At 42.0% G+C, this 27,866-nt stretch overlaps 1 protein-coding gene across 1 annotated transcript in view; it reads left to right on the top strand.

Moving 5' to 3' along the window:
- trdn (triadin) overlaps positions 1 to 27,866 on the top strand; it is a 62,134-nt gene that overhangs the window by 707 nt on the left and 33,561 nt on the right. Inside the window, exons 2-4 of the mRNA XM_045210050.1 lie at positions 7,514 to 7,617; positions 16,302 to 17,325; positions 20,271 to 20,648. Coding sequence (XP_045065985.1) covers positions 7,514 to 7,617; positions 16,302 to 17,325; positions 20,271 to 20,648 — 1,506 coding nt within the window. The remainder of the gene's footprint in view (positions 1 to 7,513; positions 7,618 to 16,301; positions 17,326 to 20,270; positions 20,649 to 27,866) is intronic.

The following is a 27,866-nucleotide window of genomic DNA, read 5'->3' as shown; positions in this document are numbered from 1 at the left end:
TTTCCAACAAGTCAGTTCATCAAATTTCGACCCTGCTAGAGCTGCTCCGGTCAACTGTCAGTGCTGTTATTGTGAAGTGGAAACATCTAGGAGCAACAATCGCTCAGCCGCGAAGTGGTAGGCCACACAAGCTCACAGAACGGGATCGCCGATTGCTGAAGCGCGTAGCAAAACTCACTACCAAGTTCCAAACGGCCTCTGTAAGCAACGTCAGCACAATAACTGTTCGTCGGGAGCTTCATGAAATGGGTTTCCAAGACCAAGCAGCCGCACACAAGCATAAAATCACCATGTGCAATGTCAAGCGTCGGCTGGAGTGCTGTAAAGTTCGCCGCCATTGGACACTGGAGCAGTGGAAATGCGTTCTCTGGAGTGATGAATCACGCTTCACCATCTGGCAGTCCGACGGATGAATCTGGGTTTGGCGGATGCCAGGAGGATGCTACCTGCCCCAATGCATAGTGCCAACTGTAATGTTTGGTGGAGGAGGAATAATGGTTTGGGGCTGTTTTTCATGGTTCGGTCTAGGCCCCTTAGTTCCAGTGAAGGGAAATCTTAACCCTACTGCATAAAATGACATTCTAGACGATTCTGTGCTTCCAACTTTGTGGCAACAGTTTGGGGAAGGCCCTTTCCTGTTTCAGCATGACAATGTCCCCGTGCACAAAGCGAGGTCCATACAGAAATGGTTTGCGAGCCAGGCCTAATCGCCCAACATCAGTGCCCAATCTCACTAATGCTCTTGTGGCTGAATGGAAGCAAATCCCTGCAGCAATGTTCCAACATCTAGTGCAAAGCTTTCCCAGAAGAGTGGAGGCTGTTATAGCAGCAAAGTGGGGGGGGACCAACTCCATATTAATGCCCATAATTTTAGAATGAGATGTTCGATTATCAGGTGTCCACATACTTTTGGTCATGTAGTGTAAATAGCCCCTCTTCTAAGGTTTGTTCAATAATTTAGCCTTAACCTTTAGCCTGGGTGAAACAAGTTCAAGGATAATGGCTAAAACAGAAGATAAAGGAATGCAGCGAGCTCAGTGAACGTGATAAGGCCCAGTAGCTTGTTGTTTCCAGGCTGGCACTACTTTATCCAACGATGTGTGGGCTCTCAGGGTAGCCAGGAGCTCATTGGCTGGTTACTGATAGTACTGACAGTGACAAAGACAGATAGGGCGTAGCATTGCAGTTTACTGGGTCTGGGCCCTATCAGCAGCAGTTGCTGAGAGAGGGTTTGGCAGAATTAGCCATGCCTCTGTCCCAGTCAAACAGCTTATAGTCAAATAGCCAAATAGATTTACTGATAGATTAGTTTTGAGATGCATCACATCAGTCAGTAGGGATGTTATTGTATCATAGAATTATGATTGATATAGTTCATTACAACTGTTGCAGACGTAATGGTGAAATGCTCTGTAGAGTGAATGTATAATGTACTGTATTCTTTAAAGTTGTTTTCAGTGTGATTTTGTGGTTTAAAAATAAAGTTGTACAATGACAATTTTCAGTGTTTGAGAGTTTGGTGTTTGCTGATGAGGATCAGTATGTGAGATAAATTGTCATTGTGTACATGGATTCTTTATCCATTTTCATATTTTCATGTCAAAAGCCATTCACATTTACATTTCATTTCATGTAAAAGGTCTTCCATTGAAGACCTTGCACATACACTTTTGAAGCAAACTTCAAAAGTGGGCACCATTGTCACGTACTGTAGATCTGATTAACTCACAAGTCACAATAGTAATTGAAGGCTGATACTCTGGGGGCCTGGAGTCTAGTCTACCTACCCCAAGTCATTCTTCACAGAAATCACATGAACCTCACTCCCTTTAGTTATTCACTAGAGTTCCGTAGCTACGTTCACTCTCTCATTTCTAATCTAGTTTCCTCCTCCTCTTTTCACCCTGTCCATCCCCATGTGTCATCCTGTTGCCATCCAATAAAAAGATCATACATTATACTGTGACGACCCCTGTTTGCCACCTGGTAAAGACTCTCTGCCTGCAGTGTAGTGCTCATACCCATCTGTGTGTTTGCTTCCGCTCTGCTACTAACAACCTGCATGCTTTAATTGCTGATAGGGAGCAATTGTCACACACTTCAGTCAGTGTTGTGTTGGCTTGATGCTACGCAATAATGGATTCATGTACACATGGTCCATCAAGTGTTGCCTCTAGATCATTCAAGGTTGCACAGGTTACATCTGGTACTAAGAGAGTCTGTATACCTTTTTCACACTATTTGATTATCAAAATTGAAGTGGGCTATTTTGCCTATTGAAACTCATGTTAATACATAGATACAGTGTCTCCATTCTGATGGCAACTCTGATGCCAGCCATAATGGTACATATATTCATAAAGTCAACCATAATCTCCCTATATGAATAGTTTAGGACTATAGCTTTCATGATAAATCATTCACAGAACTAACGTATTGCTGCTTTATGATTTAAAAGGTATACAGCCCATTTAGTAGTCACTTGATCTGTCATTTAACTAGCTACTATTTACCTTTCTGTTTGTTTGTAGTTTAACAAAACGTACCATAATAACACCGTAGTGTGCAACGCTGTAGTGTCTAACATCCAAGTAACATTCATTACAAGAAATGTCTTTGTGTGTGTGTGTGTCCATGTGTGTGTCCATGTGTATTTTCAGTCATTACTTGATTTCCAGTGAAATGTGTTTAGTGTATGAAGTGCTCATTTGTGATAAATGTGCTGTAGCTAACTGTACTATTTTAAGTTGACTGTAGGATTATCTGCAGCAGCCTATATCATTTTACCAATTATTACATAACCATACAGCTTTAGAATGTATCGAGGCTATATCACAGTACGTACTAGAATGGTTTGTGCCCGGTAAAGCTGTTCTGGAAAGCCCAAGTCCCTTATTGAAGGTGCTATTCAATAGAAAGCTGTAAAGAATGGCTTCAATCGCTGAAGCTCAACAATGCAACAATTTGAGTGTTGCATGTTTTTTTGTGCGCTTACATAATAGAGCAAAATAGGTCACCACGATTACAGGAAAAATAACCATTACATTCACCTGAAATCAGTGCTTGACTTGGACTGAAATAGATGCAGGTACTCATTTTGGGTGCTGGTACCATTTATATTTAGTTGCAGGAACTCCTCTATATTTTGGAGCTAATATTCTATAAGAGGTGCAGGAACTCAAGCAGAAGAACATTTGAGGTGCCAGTACTCAGTTCAGGTGAGCTCCTGCCCAAGTCAAGTACTGCCTGAAATCACTATTATATTACTGCCAGGTAGTCAGACAATAGCTTTTCAGTCTGATTTATTTGACAGTGTTATTTAGCTTGGCAACATTATCCCAATTAATTGTGTGCCAATCGCTCCCATGCATCTGGCCTATGATAACTTTAGTTGCCTTTCCCGTCTCAATTTATACACAATTGCCTTGATGCTAACATCAATAATGGCACGTTGAGAGCATATCAGCTTGTGTTGGTGTTATTAACTGTGTGGTATTGAATAATAACTCCATGCAGAATGCCTTTCTCTTTGATTGAGTGCTGCTTTTGAGAAGGATACACCAATCTGACGTGCTTTAATATATATAATTGAATATTCTATGTTGCAGATAAGCCTGCAAGAAGAGATATAGATTTCCTCTACAATGCATACTACTGAGCATTGAATGTGGCCAATACCGAAAGTCATCTACGGAGGAATGACCTCCTGACCTCCTGAACCATTCCACATGAAATCATGGGAAGGAATTGACGCTGTGGCCATTTCTATCACAGCCTCTCAGCCGTGTCATAACAATACAAGAGTCTTTATTAGGTGTAGAAGTCAGACTGTAGCTAAACTATACCCTAAACCAATGTATTAAAAAGTAGACATATTAATTGAAAGCAAAGGGACTGGGGTCAAACATCCCTAAATTAGATTAGGAAAAGGGGGGTTATGGTTAGCTAAGAAAATCCCAGGGGATACTGTATGGCACCAGGACAACACACGTGGAATGGGAGGGTGATAATCACCCCACAAAACCATGGCACCATGGATAAACCCTTGACAGGAAAAAGAGATGTGTACATGTTAGTCAATTACTAGAGGACCAAAAAGAACAAACACGTACAGTATAATGTAAATCTAAATACCCGTATGATATAAATCTTATATAAGGAAATGGCCTTTGAAGCCACAGTCTTTGAGGACAATGTGTTATCTGCACCACAGTAAATGTATGTAACCAACCTGTATCTTAAAAATATATCAATTATCTATTAGGAATCAATCTGTTCCAATGTAAAGGGTTGGGAATTGATTTGTAAGACCATACAGTAATACCGAAAGCAAATCTTTGCTTTTAAGAATCGGGTAGCTATATATAGCACTAGGTCCCCTGTAGGATACTGTGCAGTATCACTCCATCTCTCTCTATGCGGGATGGCTGTGTTTTGCTGGATGCCCTCTCTTAGACTGCCCCTCTCTGTTCATTTGAACCCCTCGCTGTCAGAAAGGAGACTGCCAGAGACAGTGGAATTTACGGGAATAGCTAGGAGTACCTGTCACTCATCATTTCATACCAAATATTTATAGTACTGGACCCAAGTGGATATCCAACATAGAGTTTTGGAATTTGTATTATTACATTTGTTGTATTTTTGAAGACAGTGGTTAGTGACAGCATGTACAAAAGATTCAAAACAGATGTCTTATTTCCTCCCCCTTTCATCCCCATACCCATGAAATACTTTATATTTTGGACACATAAAGAGATACAGTAACAGAGAAAATGCTAAATGATTTCAACAAGGTCACAAACTAATAGATGTGTGAAACAAAAGGCTGTGTTCCCTGAGAAATTGGAAAATTAGAAATAACAAACCTGCCCATTACACAACCATTTAGTTGGACAGCAAATGGGTATTAAAAATTGCACTTTTAATAAGATGCCATTTTTCCCACCATGACATTTCAATAAAGGGCGACACTGTGCAAATTAAATACTAAACCAACATTTTGGAATGATGGACAGTGTTGGCTGTGAGGAAATGGAATTCCCCTTGATGTGCACTGCATAGCCTGGGAGCCATCCAATTGGAGTTGAACCAATTCTACTGCCATGCCTCCATTGCTTCCCGTTAGAGAGAGGGGGGTAGGGGGAGAGGTAGAGAAAGAGAGGCAGGAGAGGAGAGGGAGAGCGAGAGGGAGGAGAGTGAGAGAGAGAGGGAGGAGAGGGAGAGAGAGAGGGAGGAGAGCGGGAGAGATGGAGGGAAAACAGCGCTTTCATTAGCTCCTTCAACTTCCTGCTAAAGAGGGAGACCTGCAAACTGGAGCCTGACGGACGTTGTGTCAGAGACCTCCTGAATACAGGAATGATTGTCCCTGTGAATGTGTTGCCAAGTGACATGATGCTAGTTATTATGCCACCCACACTTCACTGGTTTCTCTAAACTAAAGCCTCCAAAGTGTTTTGGAACGATCTACAGATTCTTCCCATAATGAGGGACTTAGTTTGGATGGTTGATTCCCTTGCCATCTTTACCACTTCTTTCAGGTTAATATGTCATTTATTTCTATGTATTTAGTTGCAGTCACCATGCCAGGAATCAGTGTAGATAGACGACAATGTGTGGGGTTCAAATGCACAAGCATTGAGGCATGTATTTTATCTGCTTCATGACGTAGGTTGAAGTGCCAATCAAACAAATGTCACTGAATTAATCAGTATTTCATTAGTATTCCTAGTTGGAGTCAATTTCACATTGTTACTCAATGTCATGAATTTTGATTTGCTGCTTCAAATCATGCAAAACACAGCAGTGTGTTATTGCACATTCTTTATTGGAACAAATGAATCAAATCAATGAGAATACATTTCAAATAAAAACATGTCAAGCACAGAGGAAGAACTGTTGTTATAGCAGATTCAATAAAGAGTGAAAGACATACTGTGTTTGTTATAGTTACAGCACAGCATGTTGCTGTTCTGTCCCTTTTCTCACTCCTACTGCATTATAAATGTTTACTGTTTGTATGTTGATGTGTTCTCTACACCACGGCCATGCCGATCTTTGTTTCCATTGTGATGAACGTCTATGTGATGACGTCGAGTTCTTCTGTCACCATACTGTGGTTGTGAATCGTGAGTAATTGTGTCTCTGTGCCATTGTTTCTTGTGGTAAGACTGTCCGTTTCCTCCTCCCAGAATGCATCACTCTGGAGTCTGTTCTTCTCCCCAGATTGCTAAAGTGCATGTGATGGAGACTGTTCACTGTCCCTGTCCCCGTGCCACTGCTTACGTACCTCTCCTCCTAACAGGGGTCTCCCCACCTCCCGCTGTCAGGAAAGCAATTAAGGATGCAGGGAGGTCTAGAGGCAAGCCATCATGCTACGCTTTTAACTTTGTCGTGCTGATTAGAGGCCTCTGAGGCCCTTAGTGAGTTTGCGTTGACATACTGTAGCAACTAACTTTAAAGGAGTAAATTTTTTTTACAAAAATAAAGATAATACAATTGATTATAAACGACTAATATAGCAAGTAATTAGTCCATTAACTCATGTTATGATAAATACCTTTGGATACCTTTGATATAAGCCTTTAGATATTGTCTTTAGCAGAAACATCTATTTGTTCAGAATTGCACAGAAAATTAATTCCCACGTGAATATTTTCAATTAAGGAACCAAAATGTCCTTTGTTGGATTTGGCTATATCAACCGTGTTTCCTTAACCCACTCAGTCTAATTCAACACTTCTATAGATTAAATAACTAAGAATCACTCCCTTCTGAATATCAGTAATACTGCTTTGATAATTGATCACTAAAGAGCACTGAAGAGTCTAAAGAGCAATCTCTAAAGACTAGTCAGTCATATTCTGCTGAGCGTTGTCACTAACACAGTTCTGGGGTACACTACTCTGGCAGCGGTGTCTGACATGTCCTGTAGTATGTAGCATGTTTACCTGTCATGGATGCCTATTGCCTTCTGTGTGTCTCTGCCTATGACGAAATGGAAATGTCTGTCTCATGCGGTTTGCCTGCACTGCACAGCAGACGAACAAACAGGTGGTAGTCTACACAGTATATACTCCAGCAGACATTTGAAGTTACCCATTGGACCATGGATGGACAGAGAATATTTTATGCTACATCACATTGGTTATAGTTGATTAGTTCCAAGCTATTGTTAATAGTCATGTACACATTCATCTTCATATCTATAGTCTATATTGCTGAATTTGTTTCTGGGTATAAATTCCGTTGGTGTGATTTGCTTGTTCTCATATTGTTCTTTAAGTGCAGAACATTTGAACGGTGTGCAGTTTGATTGCATTTGAAAGATTAAGGACAGCATATTGTCAAATTAATGTTTCTATTGTGTATAATATAATGCAGTGGTAATTAATTAAGTGTTCCTTAAGTCTTTTAGTTCAGTCTTTAGTGTGTTTAGAGAAAGTGTGTGTGTAAATGCATGCTGGCTATATTATGCGGGGTCTTGGCTCACACAGCCTGTTCACCACACTCTCAGGAAGCATTCAGCATATCAGCTCGGACCCCATGAAAGTGGTGAACGAGGCGGTGGAGGAGTCCACTGACTGGGGCAAACTGCTTCTGACCTTTGTCTCCAGCCTGGTAGCACCCGAGGAGGAGGAAATTGAAGGTATATTTCACAAGATGTCCCTTGAGCCACCCTAATAATAGATGAAACAACAGCAACAACAGTAACAAAATAAACAACACACCATGGTATTTCGAAAAGACAAAATGGGCTAACCCCCTGTGGTTTGACGAGTCACCTGGCAGGTCATGCCTCATTCAACTTCAAGCTGTTTGATTTATACCATTTATCTCCCCCATTTCACCTATATAGGTTCACATATATTCACAGTTAATGGCTCTGCTGTAATAATTCAGCCCCTAAATCTATATGGTTTAAGGTGTGATGCAGGATAAGTCTGGCAGATTGAGAACCTGTGAACCATAGCGCAGATTCTTTCCAAGGCTAGCTTGTGGTCTAATAAACACTCTATACACTACTGTATATACCACAGTGTGATGAAAGGTGGTCCATACATAACAACCTGACACTGTTTATCATGTCTCATATTACATGCACCAAGTCCATCTGTACAGGCTAATAATAGAAAACTAGGAGGTGCCATTCATTCACATTCCGAACTCCAAACTAAAGAACGGGACACTGTTTTCCAGCCTTTCACACAGAAGAATTTTGAAGCGGAAGAACAAGGCTCTCGACCTGCAGCGTGATACCGATAACTCCTGTACCACATTTGTGTGTGACTGTTCTAAAAAAGAAAATAAAGTCAACTAAAGAAAGCACAAATCACCTCTCTCGCTCATCAATCCCTTGCTTTTGTCTTTTCACCACCCACTGTGCTCACCATGCTCACTCTCATGTGCAGATCTCATCTCCAAGCTTGCTCCACACCATCCTTATCAACATTATACTCAGCAGTTCATGTTATGTCTTTCACAACAACATCAGCACAATGTTAGCTAAAGAATATCTGATAGCTAATCTCAATTCCTTAATTTAGCCTGAGATTCAGCTGGGTATTAAATGCATTTTTACCAGCCTAATTGAAACAGGAAGGTAACTTGATATCAAGTATTCCTTTTCAATGATGACCTAGCGATTTACCACCTTTTATAAGAGGAGCTCTAAGCATACCACAGTGTGGAGAACAACTACTGTACTACAGTTCAGTTACAAACTTCCTGCTGAACAGTAATGATTTGAGGCAGAGAAGTGAACGCACATCAGTGTGATTTGGCAAAGCAAATGTATTAAGTCAATTTAGCAGCAGCACCACACATACAGTAGGCCTACAGCAGCCATAATTGAATTACCGTACAGAATATTAATGTAAGCAAATCAATTTCCCTTACATTTGGCTGATAGTTTTGTTGTGCAGTAAAGGGAATGCAGAGGAGGAGCACTGATTTCAGTCCCAATGAAGAAACCAATGTAGTTTTAATATGAACACACACATGACATTAGAGCTGGGGTGAATCAATTCAAACATATACAGATGGATTAACTTTATAGTTCACATCCAGGCAGCTGCTGATTTATTAGTGTCCTTTTTATAAAACATACCATGTGCCTTTCATTATCAGGATACACACACTGTTGTTAGGTAACTTCCATAAGGACGGTATTTCAGATGATAGTATTATGCCATCTGGGGATCAACAGTACCTATGGCCTTAGAGAAGTGACTTTCTGCCTAGCTCTATAGAGTGAATTAAAATGTAAAAGGCACAGTAGGTATTGGGTAAAAACATGTATTATGAAACAAGCATATTATGCACATTTTAGTTAACAATACAACATTCATATACTGTATTGTATACACTCAGTATGATAGTATGGACATTCCTCCAAATACCTACCTTATCATCCAAAGGTATTTGTCAGACAGACTAAAGTTTATGCGTATATTAACTGACCCCACTGCATCCCTCCTTGCCTCAGTCATTTCGCACACACACGTAACAGTAACAGTAACCTCTGCTCCCTGTTAAATGATGGAGAGAGTGAGTCGGTGGAGGGGTGGAGCTGTAAGACAACGGGAGATGATAGAGAAAGATAGAAAGCAAGAGGGAATGGCTGGCCCACAATGGCTATGCATAGCTCAGTGGACTAAATGCAGATAGATGCTGACCTGCCTGGCGGTTTGACAGCTGTCTGTGAGTTACGACTCAAAGGGCAGACACTATTTCTGTCTCATTTTAGAGTAGCTACTCTAAAACAGGGACACTGTAGCCTGCCCACTCTAACCACTCATAGGGCACACTATAGTTTGCAGGATATGACACCAAAGCAATGCCACCTTCCTAACAGAGAATCATAGCACTAAATAACAAATGCTTAAATCAATTTCTTCCCTGGCCTCAGGATAAGCTTAAAAATATTATTTGTTGCTTTAATTTATTTATACAACCTGGTAACTTTATCCCTCAGGCTAATGTGCTTTGAAATGAGCTATATCTCAAACACATCCCCAAACATCAAACACACCCTGGAGAATGAACATTTCCCTCTCTCACTTAACTTCTGAGAGAAAAAATGTAACCTTAATGTGAATATCTGCTATTCATATCTAGTACCGGTTTAGCACAAACGAGATTGGTGTATTTTCAAATCTTCTTTGAAGAATGGCTGACTCGTCCAATCATTTCACTAAATCCACCTTTGCTCTGAGATGCATAGTAAACAAATGTAGCCTACTAGCTGTTGTTGCTGTTGTTGTGCTGCCTTTCATTGAGTTGACTTATACTCCTTAGTGATTTTTAAGAGTTGAGAATAAGCTGCCTGCAGCTGAAGAAGAACCTTTCTCCCGTTCTGATCCACATTCATAATTTATTCTGCCTTCATCAATGTTTCACTAGATCTATTTTGTTGGTTCCTTTCTTAAGCTGACATATTTTTTGCCCATCTGCTATTTAGGTGAGCTACATCCGGTTAAGAAAAAAGGTTTGTATTCATGCATCTATTAATTTAGCTGTTTACTTATTCATCAATGTATTAGAAAAGCTGTCTCCTTCATGCTCTTTATGCCACAGCTGTTAGGGAAAGGAAAACACCTCTTTGTCGAGAAATGCTTCCTGGCTATAGCGCTATTGTCAGTCAATGTGAATGCTAGCTCTTCTGCTTGCTACTCTACATCCTGTTTCCTTAAATGACTGATACACAGCTACAGGTTATTGTGAGGACGTGGGCTTGGCTTTAGAGTTTAGCAGGCATCCACATGACCTGAGATAACAAAATTCACTTATCCGGCCACTAATGACGCTTTAGAAGTGAAAGCCTTGTATCTTTCAGCAAGAGCTTAGACGTGCTGCACACTTAGTCACTCCAAACCTGCTGCTGAAATGCAGGGTCACTGCATGGAGTCAGACCTACAAGACCTACACCATTTGTAATCTGCTGTACAGATGTAGGATCTTAATTTGATCACCCTGTTGCAGGAGAACTTTACTGCAATGCAGGACATTTAAAATGTGTAGTGTATTTGTGGTTTAAAAAGGCTTCTGAAGTTTGTAATTTCCATTTCCCTTAAGAAAAATGTGTCAACCCCTACAAAAATGTCCATGAATTATAATTCACATTTCCGGTTGCTGCAGGATTATTTTCCTGCTGTAGCAAACTGGCTCATATTAAGATCCGACATTTGTAGGTTAAGGTGTCTAGCGCATTCTAGCATGCCAGAGACCCTAACAGAATGACCTGATAATGTAGGCCTAAATCTTTCTTAACACACTGCTCTCTATCCCTCTAGATGGCATTTTGAAACCACTCCACCGCTTATTTTTCCACCGCTTATCTAGACTATGCAATTTCCTTCACACTCTTCAGAAGCCCTCACATCATCGACAGAACACATAAGCAAAATAAAACCTTGACTTGAATTCTGCTTGTTTTAGTTTTTTATGACCTAATCAAATTTGAACATTTCAACATTGATTAATGTAGGTTAGCTGTTCCAGGTTTTAGGAATTGAAAATATTATACAGGCTGAGGTATACTCCTGAGTGGCGCAGTGGTCTAAGGCACTGCATCGCAGTGCTAACTGTGCCACTAGAGATCCTGGTTCGAATCCAGGCTCTGTCGCAGCCGGTTGCGACCGGGAGACTCATGTGCGGCGCACAATTGGTCCAGGGTAGGGGAGGGAATGGCCGGCAGGGATGTAGCTCAGTTGATAGAGCATGGCGTTTGCAACGCCAGGGTTGTGGGTTCGAATTCCCACGGGGGGGCTGTATAAAAAAATATGTATTCACTAACTGTAAGTCGCTCTGGATAAGAGCGTCTGCTAAATGACAAAAATATTAATGGGGGTTGATTTTTTGGAGTGTGAGACCATTTTGTGGATGTTCACCTTGGTACTTAACTGTAAAACCGTCCCAAAAGATATACTGTACGATGGTTCGTTGAAGAGGAACATGCTGAGGCTGAAGGTACCATGGCCATGCTTTCCATGTTTATGGGTAAACATAGATGTTTACTATATCTAAACTACATTAGATCTAATGTAGTTCAACTAGAATGACAATGTAACAAATACACAAACTGGTAAGCACACTAAATGGTTATCACTCTAATCATGCTATTGTGCTAACAAATGGTTTTGTTGTTTTGTAGCTTTGCTAAAATGCTTACTTTTCCTCCACATAACCATCGTATTAGCTTGGCTACTTACAGTACTTTAATTCGTATCCATAGTCACACATTGTGTACTTGTCAAGGAACGTGGATCGTGTTTTAATTACTTTTTGTGTTCTAACCTCTTGCTGCTGAAATCACCTTCCTTCCTACCTCATAGCTGCATTCATACCGTCCAGAAAACAAGGTTTGTGCCCTCCTGTTCTTAATATGATGTTAATATTGAAAACTAATTTGTCAGGAAATAACATTAGGCATGTTATGATGATTGATACATATTTTTGATGGGAGTGAGGCATTTTGCTGCATGTTGTCTGTAAGTGGTAATTTGCGCTGTTGGCAAATGGGTGTTATCCTGTCAATAATTGCTATATAATGTGATATTACTAGCCTGTACCTGTGCGTGATTGCTTGCTCAATTTGTTCCCAGACACCGTAATTATACTTCCAGAAGCTACTATAGACAACTTGTCCAGTAGCCTTAATTAATGATCAGTATAATACATGGTCATTACATGCCTTCTGGATGTTGATGTTGTAGTGGGAAAAAATATAATAGTACAATAAAATTCAGTGAATACACATTTCAACTGCCGTAGTCGATTGCAGCTGATAAATAGACCACTACAGTTTATCTCAATATATCTTATTATTTGGTAGTACTATGGTACAAACACTATTAATTAAGAACACAGCTAATTTGTATGAGCATAAATTCACCAATATTGCATCTTGTAAACATGTGTTTCCATGTGTATACTGCCCTGCAAACAATAATGAGTCTTTAGGAATTCCCGGAACATCATGAAATGGTCGCCTGAAGTCGCCACGACGACGTTGTGTCATGGTCCTGTGGAGGTTTTATCTTGTTCCCGGTTTGTTCCTGGCACATCCCCAAGGACGATTTTAGGATGTTCTCGGGATGTTGTGTCATGGTCCTGCGGAGGTTTTATCTTGTTCCCGGTTTGTTCCTGGCACATCCCCAAGGACGATTTTAGGATGTTCTCGGGATGTTGTGCCATGGTCCTGCGGAGGTTTTGTCTAGTTTGCGGTTTGTTCCGGGGACGTCCCCAATGATGTTTATAGGACGTTCTTAGAACATTTTGTCATGGTCCCCTGGATGTTTTTGTGTAGTACCTGGTTTGTTCCGGGGATGTCCCCAAGTACGTTTATATGACGCTCTTAGAATGTTCTGTCATGGTTCCCAGGATGTTTTCTTCTAGTACCCAGTTTTTCCGTGGATGTTCTCAAGGACATTTATAGGATTCTCTTAGAACTTTCTATCATGGTTCCCAGGAGTTTTTTGTGTAGTTCCCAGCTTGTTCTGGGGACGTCAACTGATTCTTGCAAAGGAACGCTCATCATAACCTAAAATATAAGCTTGTTTTACTCCAATGTTTGTAAACAAAGAAAGTGTAAACAAACACTATAAATGTAAACAAACACTATATAGCCTCACAACATGGTTAAAACCCCCTAAGGTTGATGTTCGAGCCCCTGCGGAAATCTAATTAGCATTTGTTTTTATCCCCATAACAATCCATCAGTTAAAGCTAGAGATATCTGTTTAGTGCAAAACTAAGGGGTTAAATATATGTACAATTTTTTTTTTTACAAATGTTTCCTGATCTTTCTTATATCTCTCAGATATAGGACAGACACTTCAGAACAACCTTCCTTTTGATATTATTTTGGGACTATCTGTTGTTCCATGTAGTGAATCTGTTATTCAGTGTGTTTTTATGGACTAATAGCAAAATGATCCTTGGGATGACCTTCTTAAAACAATTCCATGTAGCTTAGTAGAACCCCCCTTAAGGGTTACAACTATAATTTGGATATCATAGATGGACAGTCATTGCATTCATAGCTCTGTCTATGAATTTGAGAGTGATTACTCTTTGTGTATTGACAATTTCTAACCTATAATTTTCCTCCAACAAGTCAACATGTGTGAGTATAACTATATACAGTGGGGAAAAAAAGTATTTAGTCAGCCACCAATTGTGCATGTTCTCCCACTTAAAAAGATGAGAGAGGCCTGTAATTTTCATCATAGGTACACGTCAACTATGACAGACAAAATGAGAAAAAAAATTCCAGAAAATCACATTGTAGGATTTTTAATGAATTTATTTGCAAATTATGGTGGAAAAAAAGTATTTGGTCAATAACAAAAGTTTCTCAATACTTTGTTATATACCCTTTGTTGGCAATGACACAGCTCAAACGTTTTCTGTAAGTCTTCACAAGGTTTTCACACACTGTTGCTGGTATTTTGGCCCATTCCTCCATGCAGATCTCCTCTAGAGCAGTGATGTTTTGGGGCTGTCGCTGGGCAACACGGACTTTCAACTCCCTCCAAAGATTTTCTATGGGGTTGAGATCTGGAGACTGGCTAGGCCACTCCAGGACCTTGAAATGTTTCTTACGAAGCCACTCCTTCGTTGCCTGGGCGGTGTGTTTGGGATCATTGTCATGCTGAAAGACCCAGCCACGTTTCATCTTCAATGCCCTTGCTGATGGAAGGAGGTTTTCACTCAAAATCTCACGATACATGGCCCCATTCATTCTTTCCTTTACACGGATCAGTCGTCCTGGTCCCTTTGCAGAAAAACAGCCCCAAAGCATGATGTTTCCACCCCCATGCTTCACAGTAGGTATGGTGTTCTTTGGATGCAACTCAGCATTCTTTGTCCTCCAAACACGACGAGTTGAGTTTTTACCAAAAAGTTATATTTTGGTTTCATCTGACCATATGACATTCTCCCAATCCTCTTCTGGATCATCCAAATGCACTCTAGCAAACTTCAGACGGGCCTGGACATGTACTGGCTTAAGCAGGGGGACACGTCTGGCACTGCAGGATTTGAGTCCCTGGTGGCGTAGTGTGTTACTGATGGTAGGCTTTGTTACTTTGGTCCCAGCTCTCTGCAGGTCATTCACTAGGTCCCCCCGTGTGGTTCTGGGATTTTTGCTCACCGTTCTTGTGATCATTTTGACCCCACGGGGTGAGATCCCAGATCGAGGGAGATTATCAGTGGTCTTGTATGTCTTCCATTTCCTAATAATTGCTCCCACAGTTGATTTCTTCAAACCAAGCTGCTTACCTATTGCAGATTCCCAGCCTGGTGCAGGTCTACAATTTTGTTTCTGGTGTCCTTTGACAGCTCTTTGGTCTTGGCCATAGTGGAGTTTGGAGTGTGACTGTTTGAGGTTGTGGACAGTCTTTTATACTGATAACAAGTTCAAACAGGTGCCATTAATACAGGTAACGAGTGGAGGACAGAGGAGCCTCTTAAAGAAGAAGTTACAGGTCTGTGAGAGCCAGAAATCTTGCTTGTTTGTAGGTGACCAAATACTTATTTTCCACCATAATTTGCAAATAAATTCATTAAAAATCCTACAATGTGATTTTCTGGATTTTTTTTTCTCATTTTGTCTGTCATAGTTGACGTGTACCTATGATGAAAATTACAGGCCTCTCTCATCTTTTTAAGTGGGAGAACTTGCACAATTGGTGGCTGACTAAATACTTTTTTCCCCCACTGTATGCATTTGTAATTTTGTATGGAGTCAGTCTTTGAGGTGTCCTGCATGGAACACGGTCATTATGTTTACACCATATGCTGCAATGTAGAGAAAGCATTATATTGGACATATTTATGATATGGAATAATGATAATGGTAGCACAGCACATATACACTGAGATATTAATGTACTGTAAACACAATACTAGGTGTATATGATTCTGGTGAGCAGAGAGCAGCTTGTCAGTTGGAAGCATTATGAGTAGACAATAAAGATATTGTGTTAATTGTGTTGCAATGGGTTGTGTTGTCTTGAAAACAATGCATTATGAGCATTATTGTTATCTTTTTGGTTACGGCCCACTGCACTGAATGTCACTTTTACACGGTTAATTCTGTAGTTGCAGGGATGTTTGCGAAGGAAAAGGAACCAGTTGCTGAAGTAGAGGAGGAGGAGGAAGAAGAAGAAGAAGATGATGAAGAGGAAGATGAGGAGGAGGAAGAGGATGGAGAGGATGAGGATATGGAAGTTGTGAATGAAGATGAGGAAGAAGATGAGGATGAGGATGAGGAAGAAGATGAAGAAGGGGAGGATGAGGATGAGGAAGAGGAAGAAGAAGCAGCAGCTGAGGCAGAGGTAGATGAGGATGATGATGATGATGATGATGATGGTGAGGCAGATGAAGAGGAGTCTGCTGCAGCGGCTGAAGAAGATGAGGAGGAGGAGGAAGAGGCTGCTCCAGAGGCTGATGATGAGGAGGCTGATGATGAGGAGGAAGAGGCTGCTCGAGAGGCAGCTGCTGCTGAGGCTGACGATGAGGAGGAGGAGGAGGAGGAGGAGGAGGAGGAGGAGGAAGATGAAGCTGCTGCAGAGGTCATTGCTGAGATTAATGAGGATGAGGGCCCCATTCTGATTGAGGTTGATGACACAGAGACAGAAGCTTCTGCTGGAGATGATGGAGAGGAGGATGACACCATAGCTGAAGCTGAAACTGAAGCAATTACGGATGAGGATGCTAGTGATGCTGCTGCTTCCACTGATGATGATGATGATGATGGTGATAATGAAGAGGATGAAACTGCTGAAGCTGCTCCTGCTGCTGATGATGATGCCAGTGATGAAGCCACAGATGATGCTCCTGTTTCTACTGCAGATGACGACGATGATGATGATGATGAGGAAGATCATAGCATAGATGTTGACCAAACAGATGATGATACTAAACCCATTGACCTAGAAGATGACGATGATGACGATGATGATATCAAAGTCGATTTTGCTGATAGTGAGGATATTGACATCTCAGACACATTAGCTGAGGATACAACTGATGACTCTACAGATTTAGAGGACACTGATGATGATGACGATGACAAAACAGTCGAGGATTCAGGAGAGATTGTTAGTGATGTCGCAGACATTTCTGATGACAGAGCAGATGATGATGATGATGATGATGAGGTGAAGGGTTCAGCTGAAGAGATCGGCAAAGATGATGACGATGATGATGATGATGATGATGAAATCACAACAGAAGCATTTGATAGTTCAGCACCTGAGGAAGATGATCTATCCAAGGATGAAGATGATGATGATTACATCGATGACCTTCTTTTGACAGGTATTGACCAGTAACTTTCATTACGCTGATGTTTCATCATCATGCATAACCCTTATACCTGTGTAGTAAATGAGAAAGATAATATCATTAATACGTTGTTATCAACTAACTGGTCAGAATTAAAACCAACTGTCTGTTTCACAGGGTACATTATTGATATTACCATTCATGATTAATACTGCACTCAAATCTGATATACAATATAGATAAGAGATCAAATTGGTCTGAATATTACATACTTTTTACTGATCCTTAATAGAGCAATCTGTCTTAAAACAAACCTTTCTTAGAGTTACTGTCACATTATACAGCATCGCAAAAATAACATTTTTTATCTGTGAGTGATGGTTGGTGATTTATCATGGTGTTAGTCCAATAACTTAATACATATTGTTCCTGGTAACAAGGCCTTAAATAATATTGATATATTCAGCATTAATTGTTACCTAAAGACTGCCCATGATATTCTTAATGGCATAAATTATGATATTTGACACAGATAATATAAAGTATATAAGGAAGCACCATGATGGAAGGATGGAAGACATACTGTATAAATACAGTGATACAAGAGTACAATTAATGTGTATAATCATGTTGTTATTGTCAACCAGAGTGGCCCAGGTAGATACAGTAAAAACAAAATACACAATGAAATGTAACTTTTCAATGACAGTCCAGTACAAAGAACATGGTGGTTGCCTGGGTAATGGGATTCTTTCTCCCTCTGTAGCAGGGCCTGTGTAGATTGTATTTACCCAATATCGGGCTGATTAGCCACCACAACAAAACAGAAAAAATTATAAGACATTATTGTTTCGTTGACCAGTGGTGTAAAGTACTTAAGTAAAAATACTTTAAAGTACTACTTAAGTAGTTTTTTGGCGTATCTGTACTTTACTTTACTATTTTTTTTGGACTACTTTTCCTTCACTACATTCCTGAAGAAAATAATGTACTTTTTACTCCTTACATTTTCCCTAAGACCCAAAAGTACTCGTTACATTTTCAATGCTTAGCAGGACAGGAAAATAGTCTAATTCACGCACTTATCAAGAGAACATTCCTGGTCATTCCTACTGCCTCTGATCTGGCGGACTCACTAAACAAACACAAATGCTTCATTTGTAAATTATGCCTGAGTGTTGGAGTGTAACCCTGGCTATCCGTAAAAAAGAAAAAAATATATATATGCTTAATATAAGGAATTTGAAATTAGTCATATTTGTACTTTTGATACTTAAAAATATTTTTGCAATTACATTTACTTTAGATACTTAAGTATATTTAAAAACCAAATACTTTTAGACTTTTACTCAAGTAGTATTTTACTGGGTGACTTTCACTTTTACTTGAGTCATGTTCTATTAAGGTATCTTTACTTTTACTCAAGTATGACAAAGGGTACTTTTTCCAGCACTGTTCATGACACACATTTTTTTATGTTCTAGTTTAGATAAATGGGGAAAAGTCTTTGTTGGTCTTATTTCAAGATAATACACTGGTTAGGTTTGGCAATGAACCCACCCAGACAACCCAATATTGATGACATCAGGCGAGGAGGTTGGGGTGTGGCCATGCCTGTTCTAGGGGTTCTTATAGAAATCCCTGTATTCATGCTGTGTAGATCAGAGGATAGCAGCTGCTGTTGCTCTGTAGGGTTGCCAGCCCAGTACCACTGTAAGGCAGGGGGTACCAGAGTCAGCTTTCATGTGTGAACTTGCCACTCATTAAGTTACTGTAGCTAGTTACATCCTCCGGGAGGTAGGTCAAGGACTTGTGATTTCTCACACCGAGTTGGCTACAGTCCATTTTTTTCCTACAGCAGTTGAAGTTGGCGGTGTGTGTAGTAAGTGTTGTAGAAACAATAGTATTTTACTCTTGATTTTTGAAATGATATTGAAATGCATTTATAATTCAGTATCTTATATCATATTTGTATTTCATAATTACAGATTTCACTAATATGTCCCCATAGTCTAGCTTTAATAGGTTGTAGCAGTTTAATAGTTAGTGATAGTGTAATAGTTAGTAATAGTGTAATAGTTAGTAATAATGTAATAGTTAGTAATAGTTTAATAATAATAATAATTATAATATAATAATATGCCATTTAGCAGACACTTATCCAAAGCGACTTACAGTCATGTGTGCATATATTTTTACGTATGGGTGGTCCCGGGGATCGAACCCACTATCTTGGCGTTACAAGCGCCATGCTCTACCAATTGAGCTACTTGAGGACCACAGTAATAGTTTAGTAATAGTTAGTAATAGTTTAATAGTTAGTAATAGTGTAATAGTGTAATAGTCTGTAGTACTATATTAGTAGTAGATTACTAATGATGCTGGCTTGAGTAAAGATACTTCGTTTCTTCCCTCTTTGTAAAAAGTTGAACCTCAAATTTGTTATCTAAATACTTTACAGAGTCAAATACTATTGGCTACACTTAAACGTAATCATGCAATGTACCAGTGCTCACAGGTTAGTCTATTTATATTGAAGCTCTCGTGATATTTATTGCCAAAAGAAGCCATTCATCCAATCTATATCAATATGCTTTCATAAATACGCTTTCATTATATGCTGCCAACCTATTCGATTTTCTAATATGACTAATTGCATGCATTACAGTAACACCACCCATTGAAGAAAAAGTAACCCCACCTTCTGAAGAGGCTAAAGAGAGTGAAGTAGAGGAGGAAAAGACAGAGGAGATCACAGATGAAAGCTAACCATAATTTCATGCTTTTCTCACTTGTGGAGGTCAAAATGTGTACCAAATGTTGTGTAACCTACTGATGTTAGTAGCAAATTATTCCATTGAAAGTCAACGTAACCCTTACAAAAGCTGGATAATATCCCCTAACATTAAGTTTGGTTCTGCATTGATGCATTGAAACCTGGCAAAGCTATTCAGCTCCAGCTGTGAATATATTCTCAGAGATCATCCTTCCAGAAGCACCAGAGGAGGAGGAGACTGAGGAACCATCTGCTGAACCAGAGCTGACAATAGAGGAAGCTCTGGAAGAGAAGGTAGTGGAGGAAGGGACAGCAGAGCCCAAACCCAGGGAGGAGGTAGAACCCATCACTGAACCAGAGGAGGAGGAGGAGGTAGCACCAGAGCCTGAACCAGAGGAGGAGGAGGAGGAGGTAGCACCAGAGCCTGAACCAGAGGAGGAGGAAGTAGAACCCATCACTGAACCAGAGGAGGAGGAGGAGGTAGAACCCATCACTGAACCAGAGGAGGAGGAGGAGGTAGCACCAGAGTCCAAGGAGGTATTACCTGAATCCGAGGAGGAGGTAGAAAGTGCAGCAGAAGGTAAATAAAAAGAGGGGGTTGATGCTAGACACAGGCTGAGAAGAGATAAGAAATAGGTAAAAGAAGAGAAAAGTGTCATGTTCCATAGCGATTTTTCTATGTCATGTGTTCAATTAATTGCTATACAGATATTGAACAGAGTTGACAAAGTGTACAATCGGAGTGTTTGAATAGATGTTGGTGAGGTAAGGATAAGGAACGAGGGAGTAGAGTAGGAGGAGCAGGAGGGTGGGAGAGGAGAGAAAGGCTTTAGGCCAATTCTTTGATCTCTCTCCATCTTCTACATTACTCATTCTCCCATCTGTTATTTTCTATCAATATGAAGTCTATGTCTGGTGGTTGGCATGTCTGCACAGAAGACTGTGTCCCGGGCTGTGCCACTAACTACCTCAGAGACCTGATCAATAACAGTGGTCTGGCTTAGATTTATTTTTTAATTTACCCTTACAGCTTTAGTTCACCATTCCATCTCTATTGCTGAATCATCTTATGGAAAAAGGTGCATGGAAACAATGTTTACTTTCTCTGTATGTTTACTTTGCTAGACTTGCAAAATGGTCAACAACATTCAAATAAGCAAATTAAAATATGACCAAACATTTTTCCCCTTACAAATACTTCAATCAAACATTTATCAGAATGATATAGAAGTTATGCATTCCATTGAGGTACCTCAGCTTGAAATTCCATATTATCTGCCCTGGTAGCAGTGAGAACGATAAATATTTTTATATGGTTCAGTTGTGATCAAAGGAATGTTTTTGCTGCTTGATGTGCCATGTTTACACTAAGAGGCTTGGCACATGTTCTTCCCTCCAGTGATATCGGACCCTATACAGAATGGCCATGGTCACATTTAAACGGAACAGCTGAACCATCCAGAACTGCTCGAACATATTTGTTTTATTCTGTTTTGACATTCAGGACACTCATCATACAGCCAAGATATAATTCCATCCTCAATGTTTGGGGATTGCCATTCCCATTTCTGTTTACATTTGGAGACACGCTGTGAATGATCTGATCTGCAATAGTAAGGAAATGTGATGTGACTGTAGTTTAAATGTATAGATTCCTCTGGGTTTTAAGAGTAAAAAAGATACCCAGATTACCTCGGGTAGCATACGGGAGTGCAACTGGAAATGACAGTGCAGCTCCCACAAAGCTAAGGGCTTTAGTGGGCTCTGAGGTATAGATCTAAACACCTTATAGGCTGGAGACAAATTCATAGGATTGTACAGGAGCCAGACCTCTTGACTAGATCATTCAAAATACCTCTAGTAAGCAATACCATGGACCTAAAAAAGAATGAAAGTCATGTCATTATATCATCATCTAATAGCAATGAACACGTTTTTGCATCAAAGACCATCATCATCACTCTCCGATAGTCCTTATTGGGAGAATGTACACTCTGCACAGCCAGAGTCCCTATGGAGAGGCAGGACAGGATTGTCTATAGTATGAGAGGGATGCAGGGCCTTTGATGCAAACATTTGTTGGTTGCTATTAGATTATGATATAATGCCATGACTCTCATTAGATTTTAGGTCAATGGTATTGCTTCCTAGAGCTATTTTGAATGATCTCGTCAAGTAGGACACGTAAGGACGTCGAATTCTGACATTTCATAAAGATATTTTAGTTTTCAACAGAGCTTGCTAGCAGACTGTGTTAACATGACTACCTTTGCATTCAGCTAAACATCTGAATAATTTATAAGCCATAGAAAGTCATCCATACCACCACAGTATTTGTTATTGTCAGTGAGTGTCACGATCGTCGTATTGAATAGACCAAGGCGCAGCGTGATGAACGAACATGGTTAACTTTATTATCTTTAGTGATAATAGAAACAACAATAAAGAAAACAAGAAACGACTCGTAAAGTCCACGGTAACAATGACCAACACGGAACAAGAACCCACCAACACAAAGGGAAAACAGACAGTTTAAATATGGCTCCCAATCAGAGACAACCAACGACAGCTGACACTCGTTGCCTCTGATTGGGAGTCACTCAGGCCAACATAGACATAACCAAACTAGAACTCCCAACCTAGAAATACAACACAACAGAAAGAACACACCCTGGCTCAACATATAGAGTCCCAGAGCCAGGGTGTGACAGTACCCCCCCCTAAAGGCGCGGACTGCGACCGCGCCTCAACTTGAACAAAACAGGGGAGGGCAGGGTGGGCATACCTCCTCGGCGGCGGTTCTGGCTCCGGCCTTGCCCACCACCCTCCAATAAACCCCCCATAGCGCCCCTGGTCCAGTCTGGCCCCGCTGGCTGGAGCTGAACTGGACGTAGCAGGAGCGGTTAGCTTCAGCTCCGTAGTGGAGCAGTTGACCGGTACCTTCCCAGGCACCGGTGACCCAGGCACGGGTTGTGCTGGACTGACGACGCGCACCCCGGGCTTAGTGCGTGGAGGAGGAACGGGCCTTACCAGGCTGACGACGCGCACCCCTGGCCTGGTGCGTGGAGGAGGAACGGGCCTTACCAGGCTGACGACTCGCACCCCTGGCTTGGTGCGTGGAGGAGGGACGGGCCTTACCAGGCTGACGACTCGCACCCCTGGCTTGGTGCGTGGAGGAGGAACGGGCCTTACCAGGCTGACGTCTCGCACCCCTGGCTTAGTGCGAGTGGCAGGAACAGGCCGGGCCGGGCTGGCGACGCGCACCGTAGACTTGGTGCGAGTGGCAGGAACAGGCCGGGCCGGGCTGGCGACGCGCACCGTAGACTTGGTGCGAGTGGCAGGAACAGGCCGGGCCGGGCTGGCGACGCGCACCGTAGACTTGGTGCGAGTGGCAGGAACAGGCCGGGCAGGGCTGGCGACGCGCACCGTAGACTTGGTGCGAGTGGCAGGAACAGGCCGGGCCGGGCTGGCGACGCGCACCGTAGACTTGGTGCGAGTGGCAGGACCAGGCCGGGCCGGGCTGGCGACGCGCACCGTAGACTTGGTGCGTGGAGCAGGGACAGGCCGGACTGGGCTCGCGACGCACACCGTAGGCTTGGTGCGTGGAGCAGGGACAGGCCGGACTGGGCTGGCGACGCACACCGTAGGCTTGGTGCGTGGAGCAGGGACAGGCCGGACTGGGCTGGCGACGCACACCGTAGGCTTGGTGCGTGGACCAGGGACAGGCCGAACCGGGCTGTGGAGACGGATAGGAGACCTGGAGTGAAGAGCGGCCACAACCCGTCCTGGCTGAATGCCTACCCTCACACACTCTGTGTGAGGCATCCGCACAGGACGTACAGGGCGGTGTACCCGTACTGGCATAACAGCACGTGACACTGGAGCAGGATATCCGGGACCGCGGAGAGGCATTGGAGACCACGGGCGTTGAGCCGGCACACTCCGTCCTGGCTGCATACCCCCCTTCGCACGACACGTGCGGGGTGCTCGCACAGGACGTACAGGACTATGCCGGACCACTCGTGGCACAGTACGCCGCTCCGCATACCGCGGAACCTTCCCCGTCCCATGCTGCCATGCCTGAGTACGGGAAGTTGGTTCCGCTCTCCATCCAGGCTCCGCCAACCTGCCTTCTGGCCCCCCTAACCCGGTGGCCTCCTCTCCAAATCGCCCTGTGGCAGCCTCCTGCTGCCCAGCCGCCCATGCCGTGTGCCCCCCCCTAAAAATTATTTGGGGTTGCCTCTCGACCGTCCGACGACGACCCTGATCACGCCGTTGCTCCTCTCTCCGTCGCCTCTCTACAGTCTCACTCCATGGCCGGCGATCCATCCCGGCCAGGATTTCTTCCCAGGTCCAGGACCCCTGCCCGTCCAGAATCTGCTCCCACGTCCAGGCTGCCTGCTCCTGGACACGCTGCTTGGTCCTTGTATGGTGGGTTCTTCTGTCACGATCGTCGTATTGAATAGACCAAGGCGCAGCGTGATGAACGAACATGGTTAACTTTATTATCTTTAGTGATAATAGAAACAACAATAAACAAAACAAGAAACGACTCGTGAAGTCCACGGTAACAATGACCAACACGGAACAAGAACCCACCAACACAAAGGGAAAACAGACAGTTTAAATATGGCTCCCAATCAGAGACAACCAACGACAGCTGACACTCGTTGCCTCTGATTGGGAGTCACTCAGGCCAACATAGACATAACCAAACTAGAACTCCCAACCTAGAAATACAACACAACAGAAAGAACACACCCTGGCTCAACATATAGAGTCCCAGAGCCAGGGTGTGACAGTGAGTCACAAACACAAGGCCATTCCACAGCAATACGAGCAATTCCACGATAACAGAATGATGCTGAGACTTAGATTTTTCACTTTAAAATGTATGCCAAACAAAAACCAATGATTGCAAAGTTAAACAAAACCATACAACTCTATGCACAACATCCACTGAAAATTGTACAAAAACACATTTACTTGAAGAACAGTGCGGATGAAAAGTTTTGTAAAATAATGACGGCACAAACAGCACAAACCGTTCTTCTGTTATCAAACATTGTGTCTACACTGTTCTTCAAGTAAATATGTTTTTGTAAACTGTTCAGTAGAGTTGTATGGTCTGTGCAATCATTGGTTTTTGTATCAGCATCATTCTGTTATCGTGGAATTGCCCATACCCTATTTTAGTGGTTCACAAACTTGGGATCGGGACCCTATGTGGGGTTCCTTGATATTGAAATGGGGTCCCTTGAGAAAATGTTTTATCTTATTAAACAAATTAAGAACATAGGTATGTCCAACCAACTCAACTAACTGTATTTTACACTGTAAAATACACCTGGATGTCAGTATTATGTGTTGAGGCAGCCTGGGGTAGACTAGAATTGAGTAAATATAAACACACAGCGATAACAGATTTTTTTTACATCAATTTGGGGAGCAGAAAAAGGTTGGGAACACCTGCCCTATTCCCTCCTAAATGTAGTAGATGGGAGTCTAGGTTCTGAATCCACACAGTGAACTTCCTTACAGGAATGCCTGTAGGCTAGCCTGAGAAGAACAACTCCTCTTTGCTCCTGCTACTGTCTTAGAAACATGACATCATAAAACTGGTATGGATTTACTGTCCATTCTCATATGGCAGACATGGGCTTTGTAAAGCTGTATTTATTGAATGCTGTTCTGTTTATGCACTTGTTGACTTTGTCAGCTGTAGTGTTGGCTTGCATAAAGTTAGCTTACATGCATTCCATACATTTAGATCATTTAGTAAATCAATCACTCCTGTAGGCTACACAATACTCTTCTACACTAAGTGCAGCTGCCCCCTTACAGTGTATTGTAGGAGTTATTCATTCTCTTCAGAATCCGAGGACACCTTGCCACCTTACCAAAAAGTATTATTGTCTGTGGAACTTTAGACAGATTTTTCTTCTGTCTCTTGAAGCGGTTTGACCTTACGCTTTGGAACAAGATTAGTTGACAACTGTTTCTTTTTGTCATGTCTTGCAAAAGGTTCTACTCAAGCTGGAATGGGAAAAGGTTTCCATCAACTGAGCATCTATTGTACACTGTAGATGTTGTGTTTGTATCAGGTTGAGAAAGAAGGACACTGTTCAGACTACAGTATGAGTAATAACATATATTTTAATATGATAGAAACTAGTAAATATAAAAATAAACTGTAAAAATATACATACATATATAGGGTAATGAATCAGTGATATACTCCAGAGAGGATCCAGAAAGGGAGCTGATCGTGACATTATGATTTTGCAGTTTAATTTGTCCTGTTTTGTCCTACAGCCCTACAGCCATAAATCATTTACATGCTGATGATGAGGACATATGCAGTTTCTTCTCTAGCATGCCTGTTCAAACTACAAAAGTATAGATCACAGAGGATAAGATTGAAACAATCAAACCTCCATATTTTGAAATATGGCATTCCTGCTGATCATGTATTTGACCACAGGGTTCAATAGTATCATTTTGGGCTAAAATTTCAAATGAGATCCGTCTAAATGTCCCTGAAAGCATCTGAGAAGCAGCTCCAGATTTGGTTTCTGTAGCATGATATTTTGATTTACACAAATTGGAAGTATTGTGGTATCCTTAAATTGTATTTCCCCACTGAAGCATATGGCCTCAAACGCTATGGCAACCACCATTCTTTTCTCTGTTATTTGCAGCTTTGTCATGGGCTGCTAGATTCAGCCAGATAGGGTTGTTGTGAAGTTCCCATCTCTCCAGTGAAAGGTTGCCGTTTAATCAAAATGTGTCACATTAATTCTGACAAATTCAAGCAATCCAGATTTCTAATAAAGCTGTCATATTTGCATCCAGTCATAACCTTTTGATTTATGCATAATGTAAATGCTACAGGAGCTCTGACTTTTACAGAAGGAAGCATGCTTATTGTTAGTTCTGAAAATCACTTTTTTGGATGAATATTGATTTTCCGAGGAAAATAATCTCCCTCTTGGTTGAATAATTAATGATATTCATTGTCTGTGATACACCTACCTTTTCTTTTCCCCTGTTCTTGGAGCATATCACTACAGGTCTTTTATGAGGGGATATCTGTCACGATCGTCAGGGAGAGACCAATGCGCAGCGTGATGAACAAACATACTTTAATTAGTTAAAGCGTAAACAAGATACAAAACAAGAAACGACTCGTGAAGTCCACGGTGACAATGACCGAACACGGAACAAGAACCCACAAACACAAAAGGAAAACAGACAGTATAAATATGGCTCCCAATCAGAGACAACCAGCCAACAGCTGACACTCGTTGCCTCTGATTGGGAGTCACTCAGGCCAACATAGAAATACACAACCTAGAACCCCCAACATAGAAATAGAACACATAGAATGAACACACCCTGGCTCAACATATAGAGTCCCAGAGCCAGGGTGTGACAGTACCCCCCCCTAAAGGCGCGGACTGCGACCGCGCCTCAATAAGAGCAAAACAGGGGAGGGCTGGGTGGGCATACCTCCTCGGCGGCGGTTCTGGCTCCGGCCTTGCCCACCACCCTCCAATAATCCCCCCATAGCGCCCCTGGTCCGGTCTGGCCCCGCTGGCAGGAGCTGACCTGAACGTAGCAGGAACGGCTAGCTTCAGCTCCGTTGTGGAGCAGTTGAGCGGTACCTGATTTGGCACCGGCGACCCAGGCACGGGTTGTGCCGACTGACGACGCGCACCCCTGGCTTGGTGCGTGAGGCCGAACGGACCGGACCGGGCTGACGATGCGCACCCCTGGCTTGTGCGTGGAGCAGCAA

The sequence above is a fragment of the Coregonus clupeaformis genome, chromosome 33, assembly GCF_020615455.1.
Source record: "Coregonus clupeaformis isolate EN_2021a chromosome 33, ASM2061545v1, whole genome shotgun sequence".
Lineage (NCBI taxonomy): Eukaryota > Metazoa > Chordata > Actinopteri > Salmoniformes > Salmonidae > Coregonus > Coregonus clupeaformis.
This window is presented reverse-complemented; position numbering and strand designations above follow the sequence as displayed.